The following is a 13319-nucleotide window of genomic DNA, read 5'->3' on the forward strand; positions in this document are numbered from 1 at the left end:
TCTTTTCAATTAACCAAATTTGTCAGTAAAAGTATAGCCAAGTTCTCAACACTCATTAGCATATGTGCGAGTGCGAAGCAAAGGCTGAGGGCCAGGACGAAGCCAGGACGATGTGTCTGGCTGACAGAGTTTTAAATTTATTTGTACTTTGCTCTTGACTGCTGTTGCCGCTGCTGCTGCTGCTGCTGCTGCTGTTGTTCTCGTTGCTCTGTTGCCACTGCTGTCGGCAGCCACATGAGTTACAATTAAAACTACAGCACAAATTGCCAAGTTGGCCAAGGAGCTGCTGGCCACTGGCCACTGGCAGCAAGGGTGAAAACAACGATGGCAAGTGCAAGATCTATTTGGCAAAGTTATGTTTAATTTTATTTGCCTGACTGTCTACATGTTTGCCCAACATGTGCGCACATTTAAATAACATTTTTTATCTTAATTTAATATGCAAATGTCAAATGTTTCTGGCCAAATTGAATTTTAAATTTCGGCAACCCAAAAGAAGTCGGTTTTTTTGGGCCATTTAAATGTCACAACTTGTTCGCAATTGAGCAGAAAATTAACCTCTGACCTGGATTTTCGGGAATGCCCCGTATTTCCTACTTCTCTTTGGTGGCTTTTCTTTATTTTTTTGTAGACTAACTAACGATAAGACGGCAGGTTCTTGAGGGAAAATCAATTTTCCAAACAGTGCAGGCAAATGTCAGTTAAGCTAATTGCTCTCACTATTAACCCTTTGGGTCTACCTTTTCCTATGTCATAAACAAAAACCAAAACAGAAATTGTAACATTTTTTCGTCCACGGTTGTCAGTTCGATTTTTTTAGCATCCGACTGTTCCATTTAAATGCCAGATTTAATTGGCTTCTATTACAAAAATTCGCCAGAGACTTTATAATTGGTATTGCTGAAGGTTGGTAAATCGGAAATCACGCAATAGGTGGAACATGGAATGCTTTTTACTGACAATCGAGCAATAAATATTTGATAACTCTGTGAACATGCCACAATTTATTTTTGAATTTAAATGTGAAGGAGAAATAGTTTTTTATGCGGAATTAAAATAGCTTTAAAGTTATATCAAAATATTTTAGTTAGTATAATTTTTCACATGTTTTGTCTTTAATTTATTTATATTTTAATAAAACCCTTCTTTAAAACATTACGATATCCTTTCTGGGGTTAAGGAAATCAAGTACTTTTGAGCCAAAAGGCCAACAATCCGCTAAATGACACGGCATTGCAGCGCGCCGCCAGTTGAAGTGTGGCATGCAAAGGACCTGAGGACCTGATGACCTGACGACCCGAGGACCTGAGGCTGCCACCTGCCAGGTGGTCATAAGCCGACGCTCCCCTTAGCCCTCTCCCGGCACTCACCTTAATTGAAATGTCTGTATGATGTCGCCGTCCATTTGGATGAACGTGTTGTTCTTCGCGAAAATGAAAGTTTTTTCCTGACCCGTTTCCGCGAAGGTGAGCTCGGGACCGCGCTGCTCGATGGGTACCGGCGTTGTTCCGTCACCGCCCTCCGGTCCGCCCATTCCGTCCGCCGATTGGGCCGGACTCTGGGTATACGGCGATCCAAGGAGCAGGGAACTCTCCGTGGTGCTGGGCTCACGGGTGGTGGACTGCAGGAATGGGGGCAGAGTGTCTGCAAGAGAGCGTTGACGTCAATTTGGATTATTATGGAGGTGACCTAAGGAGCTCACAACATAGAAAAATTATTACTTGCTTTTCGGGAATATTATTATTGGGAATATTATGAAATTTGAGGGAATGTGCTTAGTTCTTCTATATATTAAAGATATTTGAATATAGCTTCAATAGAGGTTGAGAGCTAGGTAACAAACCTCAAGAAACTCGATAGCTGTGTAGTTTAATTTACTACATTTTAATACTAACTTTAGCTAGTCTCTCTCTAAAATTAATCAATTAAAAAACATTATCCTTACGTGGTCCTCCAATGCAATGGAATAGGCACTCCGCCTCCGTGCTAAACCTATTCTGTGGATTGCCATCGCATCCTCCCCAGATGAAGTTGGTGCACTCGTTTGTGGTCGGTTCGTAGCGCCACTTGTATATGTACTGCTTGCAGGGACCAGGATCCCCAGGACCCGAGCATTTGTCATACTGCTTATCCTTGGAGCCCTGCGTCAAGGTGGAGTTGTTGCCACTGCCACTGATGCCAATGCCGCTGCTAGGACTACTTCCGCCGCCACCGACGCCTCCACTTACTGGTGATCCGCCCAGGGAGACGCCGCCACTCGATTCCGGCTGGACCTGACCACCGGCACTGCTGCCAGGTCCCAGTCCACCGCCCATGCTCAGATTGCTTAGGTTGCTGGGACCTAGGATGTTGGGATTTCCTGCCAGCAGAACTGGCGAATTGGAGCCACCGCCGGCAGCGGCATCCGCTGAGGTCATGTTGGGCAGACTAAGGGCTGAGATGCTGCCACAGAGGTGGAGGAGCACCAAGAGCAATGGCCAGGCCATGTCAGGGACGGAGGGTAGGCGCAGGCCTGAATTTGTTGGGTAACTGGAAAAGAATAATAATATTATAATAAATATAGTATAGAAGTATTTACTTAAATATAATATATCTAGTTTGGTATTTGTTTTATAATTTCCCAGCATCTAGAGTGTTATTTTCCCATTCCCAGACATCTTTCCCCCGCTTTGTTCATTAGTTTTTCCCATAATTGCACAATAAATTGAGTAAGGCAATTTACTTGCATGTCTCACAAGGGGCAGACAGAGATCCACACGGAACAGAGCCATCACAGCTTATGATCCCGAAATCTAGCTGAGAAGTTTACTATTGTCATGTGCGGCACTAAAATCCCATTTACATCATCGTGCTCATCATCATCAGTCAATGTCGCCTGAGAATGGAGTGAGGATGCTGCATTTCTTGATGCCATTTAGCGAGAATGAAACCAAGAACGAACGAACTTTTCTGCTTACACTTCCGCCGGAAATGTGACACACACACACACACACAGAGCAGCTAGAGCTTGGGTTGATTTACAAGTAGCTTAGCACCATCAAGCGAAAAAAGTGTCAAAAATTTCAAAATAATGATGCGCACACAGTTTACACTAAATGGCAAGGAGATGGTTGTGTAAGTGGATGAGGAAGTGGAGGTGGAGGTGGAAGCCCCGCAGGAAACTGAAAGGAAATAGGAAATTAAGTTTTTCGTAGCACCCTCTTGCCCCCATGCTGTTCCGCCGGGAAAAACTTTGAGAGATTCACATGGCTCAGCTTATGGCTTAGACTTTCCTAACGGGAGGCAGTAGTTGCCTTCTCCTCTTTCTTTTTTTTTTGTTTTTTGTCTACCATTTCCGTTCATAAGCAATTTTTAATTGTGGCTTTCGTTGCCCGGGCAGCATGAAAAATGAGCGCCGGGTTGAACAGCCGGACGGAGTTCATGCGAATTAATAAACCTCAAAGTGTTGGTCCGGCATTAGGCCCGGATCCGGGTCATGTTGGGTCAGGGGTGAGGGTTTTTGGGTCTCTAGGAACACGGCGAAAATAGGTTTGAGATTAAAATAATTGCCAGAAAGTAAAGAAACAATATTCTAATAATATACAGGAGAGTAAGAATATATGTATAAGAATATAAGTATAAATAATTTTCTATCAGTAAATATTTATATTTCTTATATTTCTTTGTATAGCCCGAATAAATATATATTCATTTCTATCCACTTTTCTCCCAGTGAGCTGTCTGGGCTGTGGAAAATTATTGATGCATATGCCGGGCTGTCCAGGACGTGCGTGCCATCCTGTCGTTGAGTGGGTCGTGCATGGGGCTTGTGGGGTGGCCTAGTAGATGGATGGCCCAAAAATTGCATTGGATTTTGGCATCGTGGCTGCATGACCAAGAAGTTTGCTGTGGATGTGTCACCACCCAACCGTCTCTTCGGAAAATCTCTCCCATTTTCTGGTCACAATTTCCTTTCATAGGACGCAGGCAAGCGCAAAAGTTTACCCAACTTTTCTGAGGTCCGCTGGGTAAATCCTGCCGGCCATATGCGAAGGATTTTGGCCTAAAGTGCATTAATGTACCGGACACGGATCCGTGAAGGAAGAAGACCTGCTGCCAGTTACCTGCTGCGTGGGAACGCAGGTACGAACCTAAAGGCACCCCAAAGGATTGACCGCGAAAAATCACCATCCCATACGCCACAGGACCGACCCAAAGGACAGGCAAAAAAAAGCAGATAAACAAGACCGAGCATGCATAACACATTTGGCCTGCGGAGGTCCTTTAAAAGGCCGGCTCACCTCGATCCTGGCATTCACTTAGCAGCAAGCCGGCAAAATGGAAGCATCCGTCGCCTACGCTCTGTTCCTGCACCGCCAGGAGTTGCATCGCCGCCAGATGCTCTACACCCAGGTGTCCAAGACCAAGATCCAGTTGACCAAGGAACTGATCGCCGAGCAGAAGCAGCGACTGTCCTCCTGCAGTCCCGAGGATCTGCAGATCCTTAGCCGGGAGCAGCAGTTCAAGAGGCAGCTCCAGCAGAAACTGAAGCATCGCAATAAGCAGCTTAAGGCCATTGCCAAGCACCAGGAAAAGCGGTGCTTAGATGGTCTTTAGAGTCCCAAAAATATCCTTAGGGTTACTACATTAATTAGTTTTAGTTTAGCGTTAATGATGTGTGTCTTTCCTTAGTCTAACTTTGTTTAGTTCAACTCAAAGAAATAAAATTTCCTATGCAAATCTAGTCAAGTTGTCTTTTGGTGATACTCTGTGAAACATTTTGGGTATATGTACAGGGGGATTGGGTTTGAAATTTAAAGACGATTTATTGAGTTAGGAATAAATTGATATTTGGTTTATCGAAATGTTATTTGAATTTAAAAAATAATTTGAAATAGTATCACTGAAGTGAAGTTTAAAATTGATTTGCTAAAATATTATAATATTTGTTCAAATCTATAAAGGGGAATTACAAAGATAAGAGATCCTAAATAAATATATATTAGTAGAATTCTATTTAAAAACATAAAAAACACGATTTTTAATTATTTTAATATATTCTATATTACCAAAAACGCATAAACTCTTTATACTCGTCTTTCCACTTCATGTGTATGAATGATCATAAATGAATGTAGAATTTTCAATTATGTCCTTAAGTTCCTTCAACTCATCCTTCTACTAATTGAATTTATCATTAATTTTCAAAGTAAATTGTTAAATTCGTAATTATTAAATATTTTCTCTGAAATATAAATCGATTTATCAAGTAAACGATAAACTCTCCGATGAATTTAATTAATTCAATCATTCACTTGAACTTGTGGCCGCTATATATCCTTGCCAAATAGCTATCCATTTATAAAAAAAAAACAACAATCAACTTTTCAATTTTTTTGTACTATGACCATTAAGGGTATTCATTGATCGATGCACTTTCCGCCAACTTTCTCTCAATTTCCTCGCTTTTTACCGCTTTCACAGCAAACGCAAAGCGATTTAAATTGAGCTCGCGTACGTTGCAGCAACAACAATTGCAACAATACCTACAAAGGCAACAACAACTAGTACAACAACAATAGGAGAAAAAAACTAAGTAATAACAGCCGCCTGGGGGAATCACCAAAACCCACCCATTTCCCACCCAACAAGCTCCACAAAAGCCACCCAAACGCCACCCGCTAAATTACACGTTTTGTGCTCAGCGTCGACGCCTCGCGCGCTATATAGCTGTTGCTATATATATATATATATATATCGCAATAGGATGGAAAGGGAAAAAGAAAGAACACGAAGAAGAACAAGATGAAGAAAACGAAGAAGGCAAGGCGCAAAAAATAGGGGGGAAGGGCAAATGAAAGCAAAGTGAAGTCAAATTAAATTAAATGACAGATGTCTGACATTTTGATAGTCGTGCGTGAGTCCCTATATTCCGTGGTGTGTGTAATATAAACACATGCAAATAGCCAAGTACACTGAGAGGAAATATTGATTGGGTTGAAGGTTTTAATTAAGATCAATTGTTAACATATAGTTTGTTTTGATTTTATATTTAATATAGCATTAGTTGGCATTTAAAAGACTTAGTCGCTGATTCATTATGATTTTATAAAGTATTATTTTTCAATCGAAATATTTAATATAATGGGGTTTCTATTTATTAGAGTTAGGTTTATTTAATGTATAGATAATTTATTAATAATTTCACATCTGTTAAATTAACTAATATTGCTTAGAATAATAAAAGATTGCATTGCAAACTTTTACTTCACTGCGTTGTTAGAATATTTCCGTAAATATAAATATTTACGTAAATTTAAATGTGGTGATTTTTATATGCATCAATGTATATATAATTTATTATAAATTTTAGATAAACTAATGCCACTTTGGTATCAATAAAGCAGTAAAAAATAAGTCTAAGTCGGCATAAATATACCTCAAAGCTTTCTTTAATACTTGCTTTAATTGTTGTGTGACAAAATTATATATATGTATCATTTATTTATTATTTATATAGATTACGATTTAAGAATGAGATCAAGGTTAAGAAATAACCGCTTAAAAAGATATTTAACGAAATACTTAAGTGAATTTTCATATTTTCGACTGTAACTGTAAGTTGTTACAAGCCTCCTCATCTTTACCTTTAGGTATGGTAAGAATTTAACTAACAATTTCTTATGATGCACCTGCTTCCTTCCATAATTTTTAATACATTTTCCTAGTCACCCCTTTTTTTTGCAGTGATCGAAATGCTGGTGTATGTAAATGTCAAGTGTCGCAAGGCAAAATGCACATGCACTTGTGGGACAATGGCGGGGTTCAATGGGTTTTCAGGGTGTTCGAGTTGAAGGAGAAGACGGCATGCCAAGGCATATATGTGTGTATATATGTACATATATGCAGTGTTTTCTGAGTGTAAAAGTTCCAACGAGTGTGCATGGTGTGTGTGTGTATTATGTTTGTTGTGTGTGCATGTCTTGCAAGTGTTGGTCGCGTAAGGGTAATGAATTAAAATAACTTGATTGCATGAAATTGAACGAATTGTTGCCCAAGGAACTCGGCATGGAAAATGGAGGAAAATAACTTGAGAACTGGAGAAGCGTGCGGGGAAAGGAAGGAAAATCGTGTCATGACAGTTCAGCTCAGTTGGGAGCGAATGCAGCTCGCGGAAATTGCACTCCTTGAAGTGTATGTGCAAGTGTATGTGAAAAATATTTACTGAAATTTGTATATTAAGTGACGACGACAATGGCAAAGGCCATTGTTGTTTTTAGTCTTTGATGCTGTTAGCAGTGATGGCGTCACGGTCGTATGAGGATACATGTATCCTCCAAGTATCCTTCGCCTGTGAGTGTGTGTGTGTGGATACAAAAACAAGTCAGGATGCATGAGTGAGCGCTGCTAACTGCGTGGGAGGCGACTGAGGCGTTTCCAGGACCAACGGGGGAGCCGGGAAGACAAAGGACATGCGAAAGGATACTAGTCGGGGGAAGGAGAGATGGAGAGAAAGGATGGGAAGGAAGAACGAACAAGGACAAGAAACGAAGCGAATGCTGCAGGCATTTAGCCGTTGTGCTTTGCTTCACTAGGCGCTTTATGTGACTGAACTTTACAGTGGAGATTGGTTAAGAAACACAAAGGAAAGGGAAAGCTAAGACATTTTCCATATCCATAAATATAAGAATTTAGTCATATTTAATGTTAAAATCTTTGGTTATTAAGATTAAAGTAAAAAAAAAGCGAAATAAAAAATTAGTTTATATACCATTTTATATATTTATACGCTATATTATTACACGAAAAACTGTATTTGCTCTAAAAATATGTTTCTGTTTAGTATTTATCCTTTTACTTAAACTTCTACTTGATTTTCTGTAAAAAAAATTACAAAACCTTGTTAGAAAATTATATCTTCACCGTTTTTTTAAGCAAACATCTCAGAAACTGAATAATTTTATCATCAGAATTAATAAATGACTAAATTAATGAATTTAATCAAGGAAAAACATAACTCAAGTTGCTAAACATTATAATGCATATGCTAATTTCATAGTAGACAGTTACCAATTAATATTAATAAGAAAGAGACAATAACACTTAGTGACTAGCTAAGACAGGAAATGTATGCAAATATTAAAACACCCTAGATTTTTATTTTCCAGAATTATATTAAAATACAGAGGATTGAAGATAAAATAAAACGTACTTTAGGGAGTAATAAAAAGTTAACCTTTCTTTTACTTATCAAACACGGAGCTAAAGGTATGTTTTCTTATTTAAAACTATCTTTAAGGATATTCATCCTAGACCTTTTATATATTCCTTTCTCTGGAATCCAATCTCCAATTCCTTTTTAGCCATTACTCCCTGTACAGAGAAAGACAAAAGCAGGCAAGACATGTGCTAGCATTTTCGCACTAACAAATTCAATTATTTGCAAGCACTTTAAAAATGATTTAATGCCTGTCGTCCGATGTCCGTCGCTGAAGCGAAACACTAAGCCATTTAATGAAACTATAAATGTTTGCATTTAGCAATAGTTTATGTCACACACACACAAATACACACTCATTCGCTGTTGGATAAGTAAAGTAACATGTCTGGGAATATTAAACAAAATGTACACGCTTGGCTGCATGGAGTCGAGTTGAGTTTTGGAATTGTTCGAATGAATTTCCGTCTGGCCTGGTCCATATGCATTATAATTGCCTGTTATTTGTGCATTGTATAAATAATTATTATTTAATTTGCTAGCACTTGCTGGGCCAATCAACTTGTTTGTTTCTTTGTTTGACAGCGAGTGAATCGCCAAAGAATTATGCAAATGATTTCTGATTTCTGAGCGCTATTTAATGGGCCGTGGAGCGTGCTGGGAATTTAAATTGAGTGTAACCCAACTATTTAGTGTAAAAGTGCGAGTGAACATTCATAAATTAAACCTCACCTCGTTGGCATGTCATAAATATCCCATTGCAAATAATTGCTCTCGTGTGTGTGTGTGGTTATGTTTATGTTTTATTTACATTTATTTATGAAATTGGGATTTTGACTTTTCCTTTGTGTTTTTTATTTGTAGTTGTTTAATTACTTTGACTTGTAATTGCTGTATAAAGAAGTCTTTTAGATTTTACATTTTGCTCTACTTTTTGTACGTTTACCGTTTTTCTTTTAATTTTATATTCTTTTAATCATAATTATTTTGTTAAGCACTTTATAAATGAATTTTCCTTCAATATTATCTGATATTATAAATAAATAATAATAGCAAAAAAATTATGTAAATTTATGACATTACATTGCTGTCGATAAATACAATACACATAAAGCTGAATAAATCACTTTTCTTTATATCACAATATTTACACTCAACCCTTAAACACTTTTTAAATACAATTTGCATTTTATTGTCAATTTCTTCACATTTAAATCTTTAATATCATTTATTGATTTACAAAACAAAAGCATTCCGTTTGCACCAATTAATTGGCATCATTTACATTTGACTCGCACTTGTTATTCCATTATCGGTCGTGTTTTATTTTCATATTTAATTTGAACGCGACAAATAATATGTATTTAAATGCGCTTCCGCAAAACGAGTTTATTATTATTTTTATTAGCTAAAAATGAGCATGCTAATAGGAGAAGCACCAGCCACATTATCCAATATTATTTTAATTTATATATGGTAATTTTCTCGAAAAACGGGAATATAAATAGACTTTTTCTGTTATAGAATTTCCCCACACAATGGCACTTTTAGCTATCCACACTTATTGAATTAAATGCGCTTTTTATTTATCCATTTTTATTAACTGCCCAAAAATGGCTTAATTACTTGCAATTTATACAAATTTTAAGTGAGTAATAGATGGGATAAAAACCGAAAATGCAATCTGCAGTTTATCCTGTTTAAGCGATGATGCCAACTTATTGATTTAATTTGCTTCCTGTGTGTATGTTTATTTATTTTTATTTTATTTTTTTGCTAGCACACTAACATGCTCGTGTCCTGATATCCTTGTGGGTGGCATTGGCGAGGGGGGCTTGGCAGGGTCACACACTCGAGCGTGGCCCAAAATGAGGTCAAAGTGCGCCGGCGTTTTGCGTGACCGAAAGGACTCGTTTCGCTCGCTTTAAGGATGTGTCGCTGCAGCGGTACACATCGACATTTACGTATACGTATTGTCCCTTATATTTTCACTATTTTATTTCACTTTCTGCTGACGCACTCGCACTCGGACTCGCATGTGAACTCATCCAGCTTGGCTTGTTTGTTTGTTTGTTTGTTTACCCGTATCCTGCGGCTGATGAATCAACTTTTGCCTTTTACTCAAGTCACGAAACACAAACCGAACAACCAAACGAACCCAAATAACAACCGATACGCACCGAAATCAAGCCATCGAGGATTACATTTGCGTGAAAATCAGAGACAATTGAACACGGCCAAATGGGACACCGGACACAGGACACCGACACAGGCGCCAACATCGAGATCCGGATAAGGACCCGCATCCGCAGAAAGGGATGCCCCGAAAAAGGGTCTCTGATTAAACGAGAAAACGGTTCCGAAAAATTTTACCCCGGCCAACGGGTCGTATGAGCAATGCGCAATAAGAAGCAGAGCCCAGGAAGCCTTTGAGCCACGGCATTGACCCTTTCACTGGTGACGTGCTAATTGCTTGTCCAGGATAATGAATACTTCATCGGAGGCACGATTCCGAGTCTTTACATATATGTATCTTGTTGCCATTTAATCCACTTGCCTCGACCTACGCGGTGCGACTAATTCCAGCGACGAAATGTTTAAGCAAACTGCCGTCGTCAACGCCGACAGCGACGGCGGCAACTAGTTAGTTAGTTAGCGTGCTAAGCAGCAGGAATAACACACCCGTGCACTGAGAGAAAATGGGATAGAATTTGGGTTCAGGATTTAAGGTAACATTGATAATTGATGGGGTTGACTATTTGATAATATTTGAAAACTCTTGAAAATATATATCAATTTAAATTGTATACAGAAATAAATAGGGTTTTTAAATATACTAAAAAGTTATCAAAAACTATGCTGTATCACGTTTAATTGTGCGAAAAACTAAATTGCATTGATTTTGGAACCTCACTTTTTAAATTGATTTCGAAACTTTAGTGAGTTTACTACTAATTACTACTTAATATATAAATAAATTAAAGAGAAATTAAACATCATCTATCATTTAACATTTTTCAAGCTATTTATAATTTAGATTTATATAAGATGTTGGAAAATATTTTGTTGAAACAATTTTTAACTTATAAATTTTTAAGCGACTTTAAATCTCTTAAGATATTTATTTTTTAATTATAATGAAAATATGGAAATATGTCTTATTAATAAAGTAATATTTACTTACTACTAAGAATGATAATGAAATTGAAGACAATTGAAAGAGCCACTTTCTTCAAACTTTACAAGTGATTTATAATTTATATTTAATTTACATCATGGGAAAAATTCTGTCAAAACAATTTTCAGCTCATTCAATTCATTTTCAAAAATAAAAATAAATTTTTTAACCTCCTAAAATATTTATTACTTCGTTAAAAAGAAAATGTAAACATACTTATCTCTTGATACTATAATAACTAAAGGTTTATATGTATTTCCTTACTATAAATTCTATCAAAATGTGTTCTTTTAACAGTAAGGTATTATTAACTAATTTTCTCCCAGTGTGTGCACCCAGTGGTGCAAAGTGGGTGGGTGGGCAAGTGGGGAGGTGGTGCTGTGTCGTGGCATACGAGACAACGATGTCGTGCGGTCTTGTGGCGGTTTTGTAGTGGGTGCCATGGCCTAAGAGGGGTGTGTTCTAAGGGGGGACCGACTACGGGATTGACCGGGCGATTTGTTGCGGCTTAGCCATTAAACTGGGCACATTATTAGTTTAAGTTTGGTGCGGACTTGGGTCACTGCTACGATTAACCATAATAGGCGTCAATTGGAAAATTACCGCCGATCTGCCGCACATCTGAGGCGATGTTAGCCGCCAGACAATGTAGAGAAATGTATCTGTTGGCTTAAGATTGTGTGTTTGCTTTGCAATTGACTCGAGGTGCAAGACAAAAAGACCAGAGCACAAGATTTTCCTCATTTATTATTGGGTTTTGTCTTTAAGGTGATACTCTACAGTACAATTTGGGTACTTTGAAGTGTAATAATACGGGTTTTTGATTAATATTTTTAAAGATAAGATCAAGGAGTATATCATTTATAAGGCAGATATATTATACATAAACATAACACTTTAATTTTCAAAGGATTCTTTTTAATATCTGAAAAAGGCTTTGAAATAAATTAGTAAAAATAATATTTATCCAAGAATTTTGTTTAGAAATCATGTTCTCTTGCCATGTTTATTGCCAAATTACCATAGCTTAAGAGTCGCACAATTTATTGATCTGGAAATATGCTCTTGTTTTCCAGAGCATCATGCCGTCTGATGTCCTCTCATATCTGATGTCTAGCCTTGGGCCTTCAGTTTCCCCAGTGTTATCTAAATATTTGATGACTTTCGCTGAGGTTTGCGGCATTCATTTAAAATTCAATTTATTTTTGGCAGGCGCCCTGTTCCACAAGGCTTCACAAAACAAAAAAAGACAAAAAGTAGAAAAGAAAAGGCTCTTTTGGTTGGCGAAAAATTTGCATTACTTTTGGCATTGATTTTGAACCCAGCAAAAGACTGAAGAAGAAACAGAGACGGATGCTTTGGGTCACAAATCTAGCCGGGGCATCTCGCGCTCCGTAATTCGCGGGGCAATTGTCTTAATTCGAAAATTGCAACTCTCGCGACCGTTGAGACAAATTGTGACCATGCACGAGTGTGTACGCATCTGGACAACGATAATGATTGTGTCCCAAGATGCGACCAGATGACATCCACGATTCTGTTGATGCTGCGACAGCGACAGCGACAGCTTATCTGTTGCCCATCAAGGGGAGGCAGGCAAATATATACACTGACGAGCATAAATTTTGACACGAGTTCGATGCTCTTCTGTATCTTGGGTTTTTTTAATGCAAGTCAAATTCCTTATTCTCATTTTGTTTGAGATATTTTGTATTGTTTTCTTAAAACTGTATGTCTTTAAATGAGCTTAAAGAAATATGTTATAGAAAAATGTCTTAAAAGTCAAAGTTACAGTTTCCCACCCAAAAAATTTATATAAAGGGCTGAAATTTAAGGCAGGCTTTGCTTTCAGTCGATATTATAGAATTTCTTTTTTTAAAGAAACAATATTAAAAATTTAAGTAAACAAAACCACAGCTAACTACCCTAAGCTACTTAAAAACA

The 13319-nt window shown here is 37.8% G+C and overlaps 2 protein-coding genes across 8 annotated transcripts in view; one reads left to right on the top strand and one right to left on the bottom strand.

The window, feature by feature from the left end:
- Positions 1–13319, bottom strand: part of axo (axotactin) — a 78405-nt gene that overhangs the window by 61333 nt on the left and 3753 nt on the right. For 5 of the 7 annotated variants that reach the window (XM_020960771.2, XM_020960774.2, XM_086833586.1 and 2 more), the window contains exons 1-3: positions 8930–9224; positions 1946–2529; positions 1371–1644 (exon numbers count right to left, since the gene is read on the bottom strand). In XM_020960771.2, the coding sequence (XP_020816430.2) occupies positions 1371–1644; positions 1946–2529; positions 8930–8940 (869 nt within the window). In that variant the 5' untranslated portion in view covers positions 8941–9224. Of the gene's footprint in view, positions 1–1370; positions 1645–1945; positions 2530–8929; positions 9225–13319 lie in introns of those variants that run through there. The other 2 variants (XM_020960773.2, XM_086833585.1) reach the window with 1 other exon arrangement.
- LOC110190016 (uncharacterized) lies at positions 3306–4596 on the top strand. The gene has a single exon (XM_020960314.2). The coding sequence runs from the start codon at positions 4318–4320 to the stop codon at positions 4594–4596; it is 279 nt and encodes a 92-aa protein (XP_020815973.1). The 5' UTR covers positions 3306–4317.

This window comes from Drosophila serrata, unplaced genomic scaffold (assembly GCF_035046125.1).
Source record: "Drosophila serrata isolate PLE 108 unplaced genomic scaffold, ASM3504612v1 contig_272, whole genome shotgun sequence".
Taxonomy (NCBI): domain Eukaryota; kingdom Metazoa; phylum Arthropoda; class Insecta; order Diptera; family Drosophilidae; genus Drosophila; species Drosophila serrata.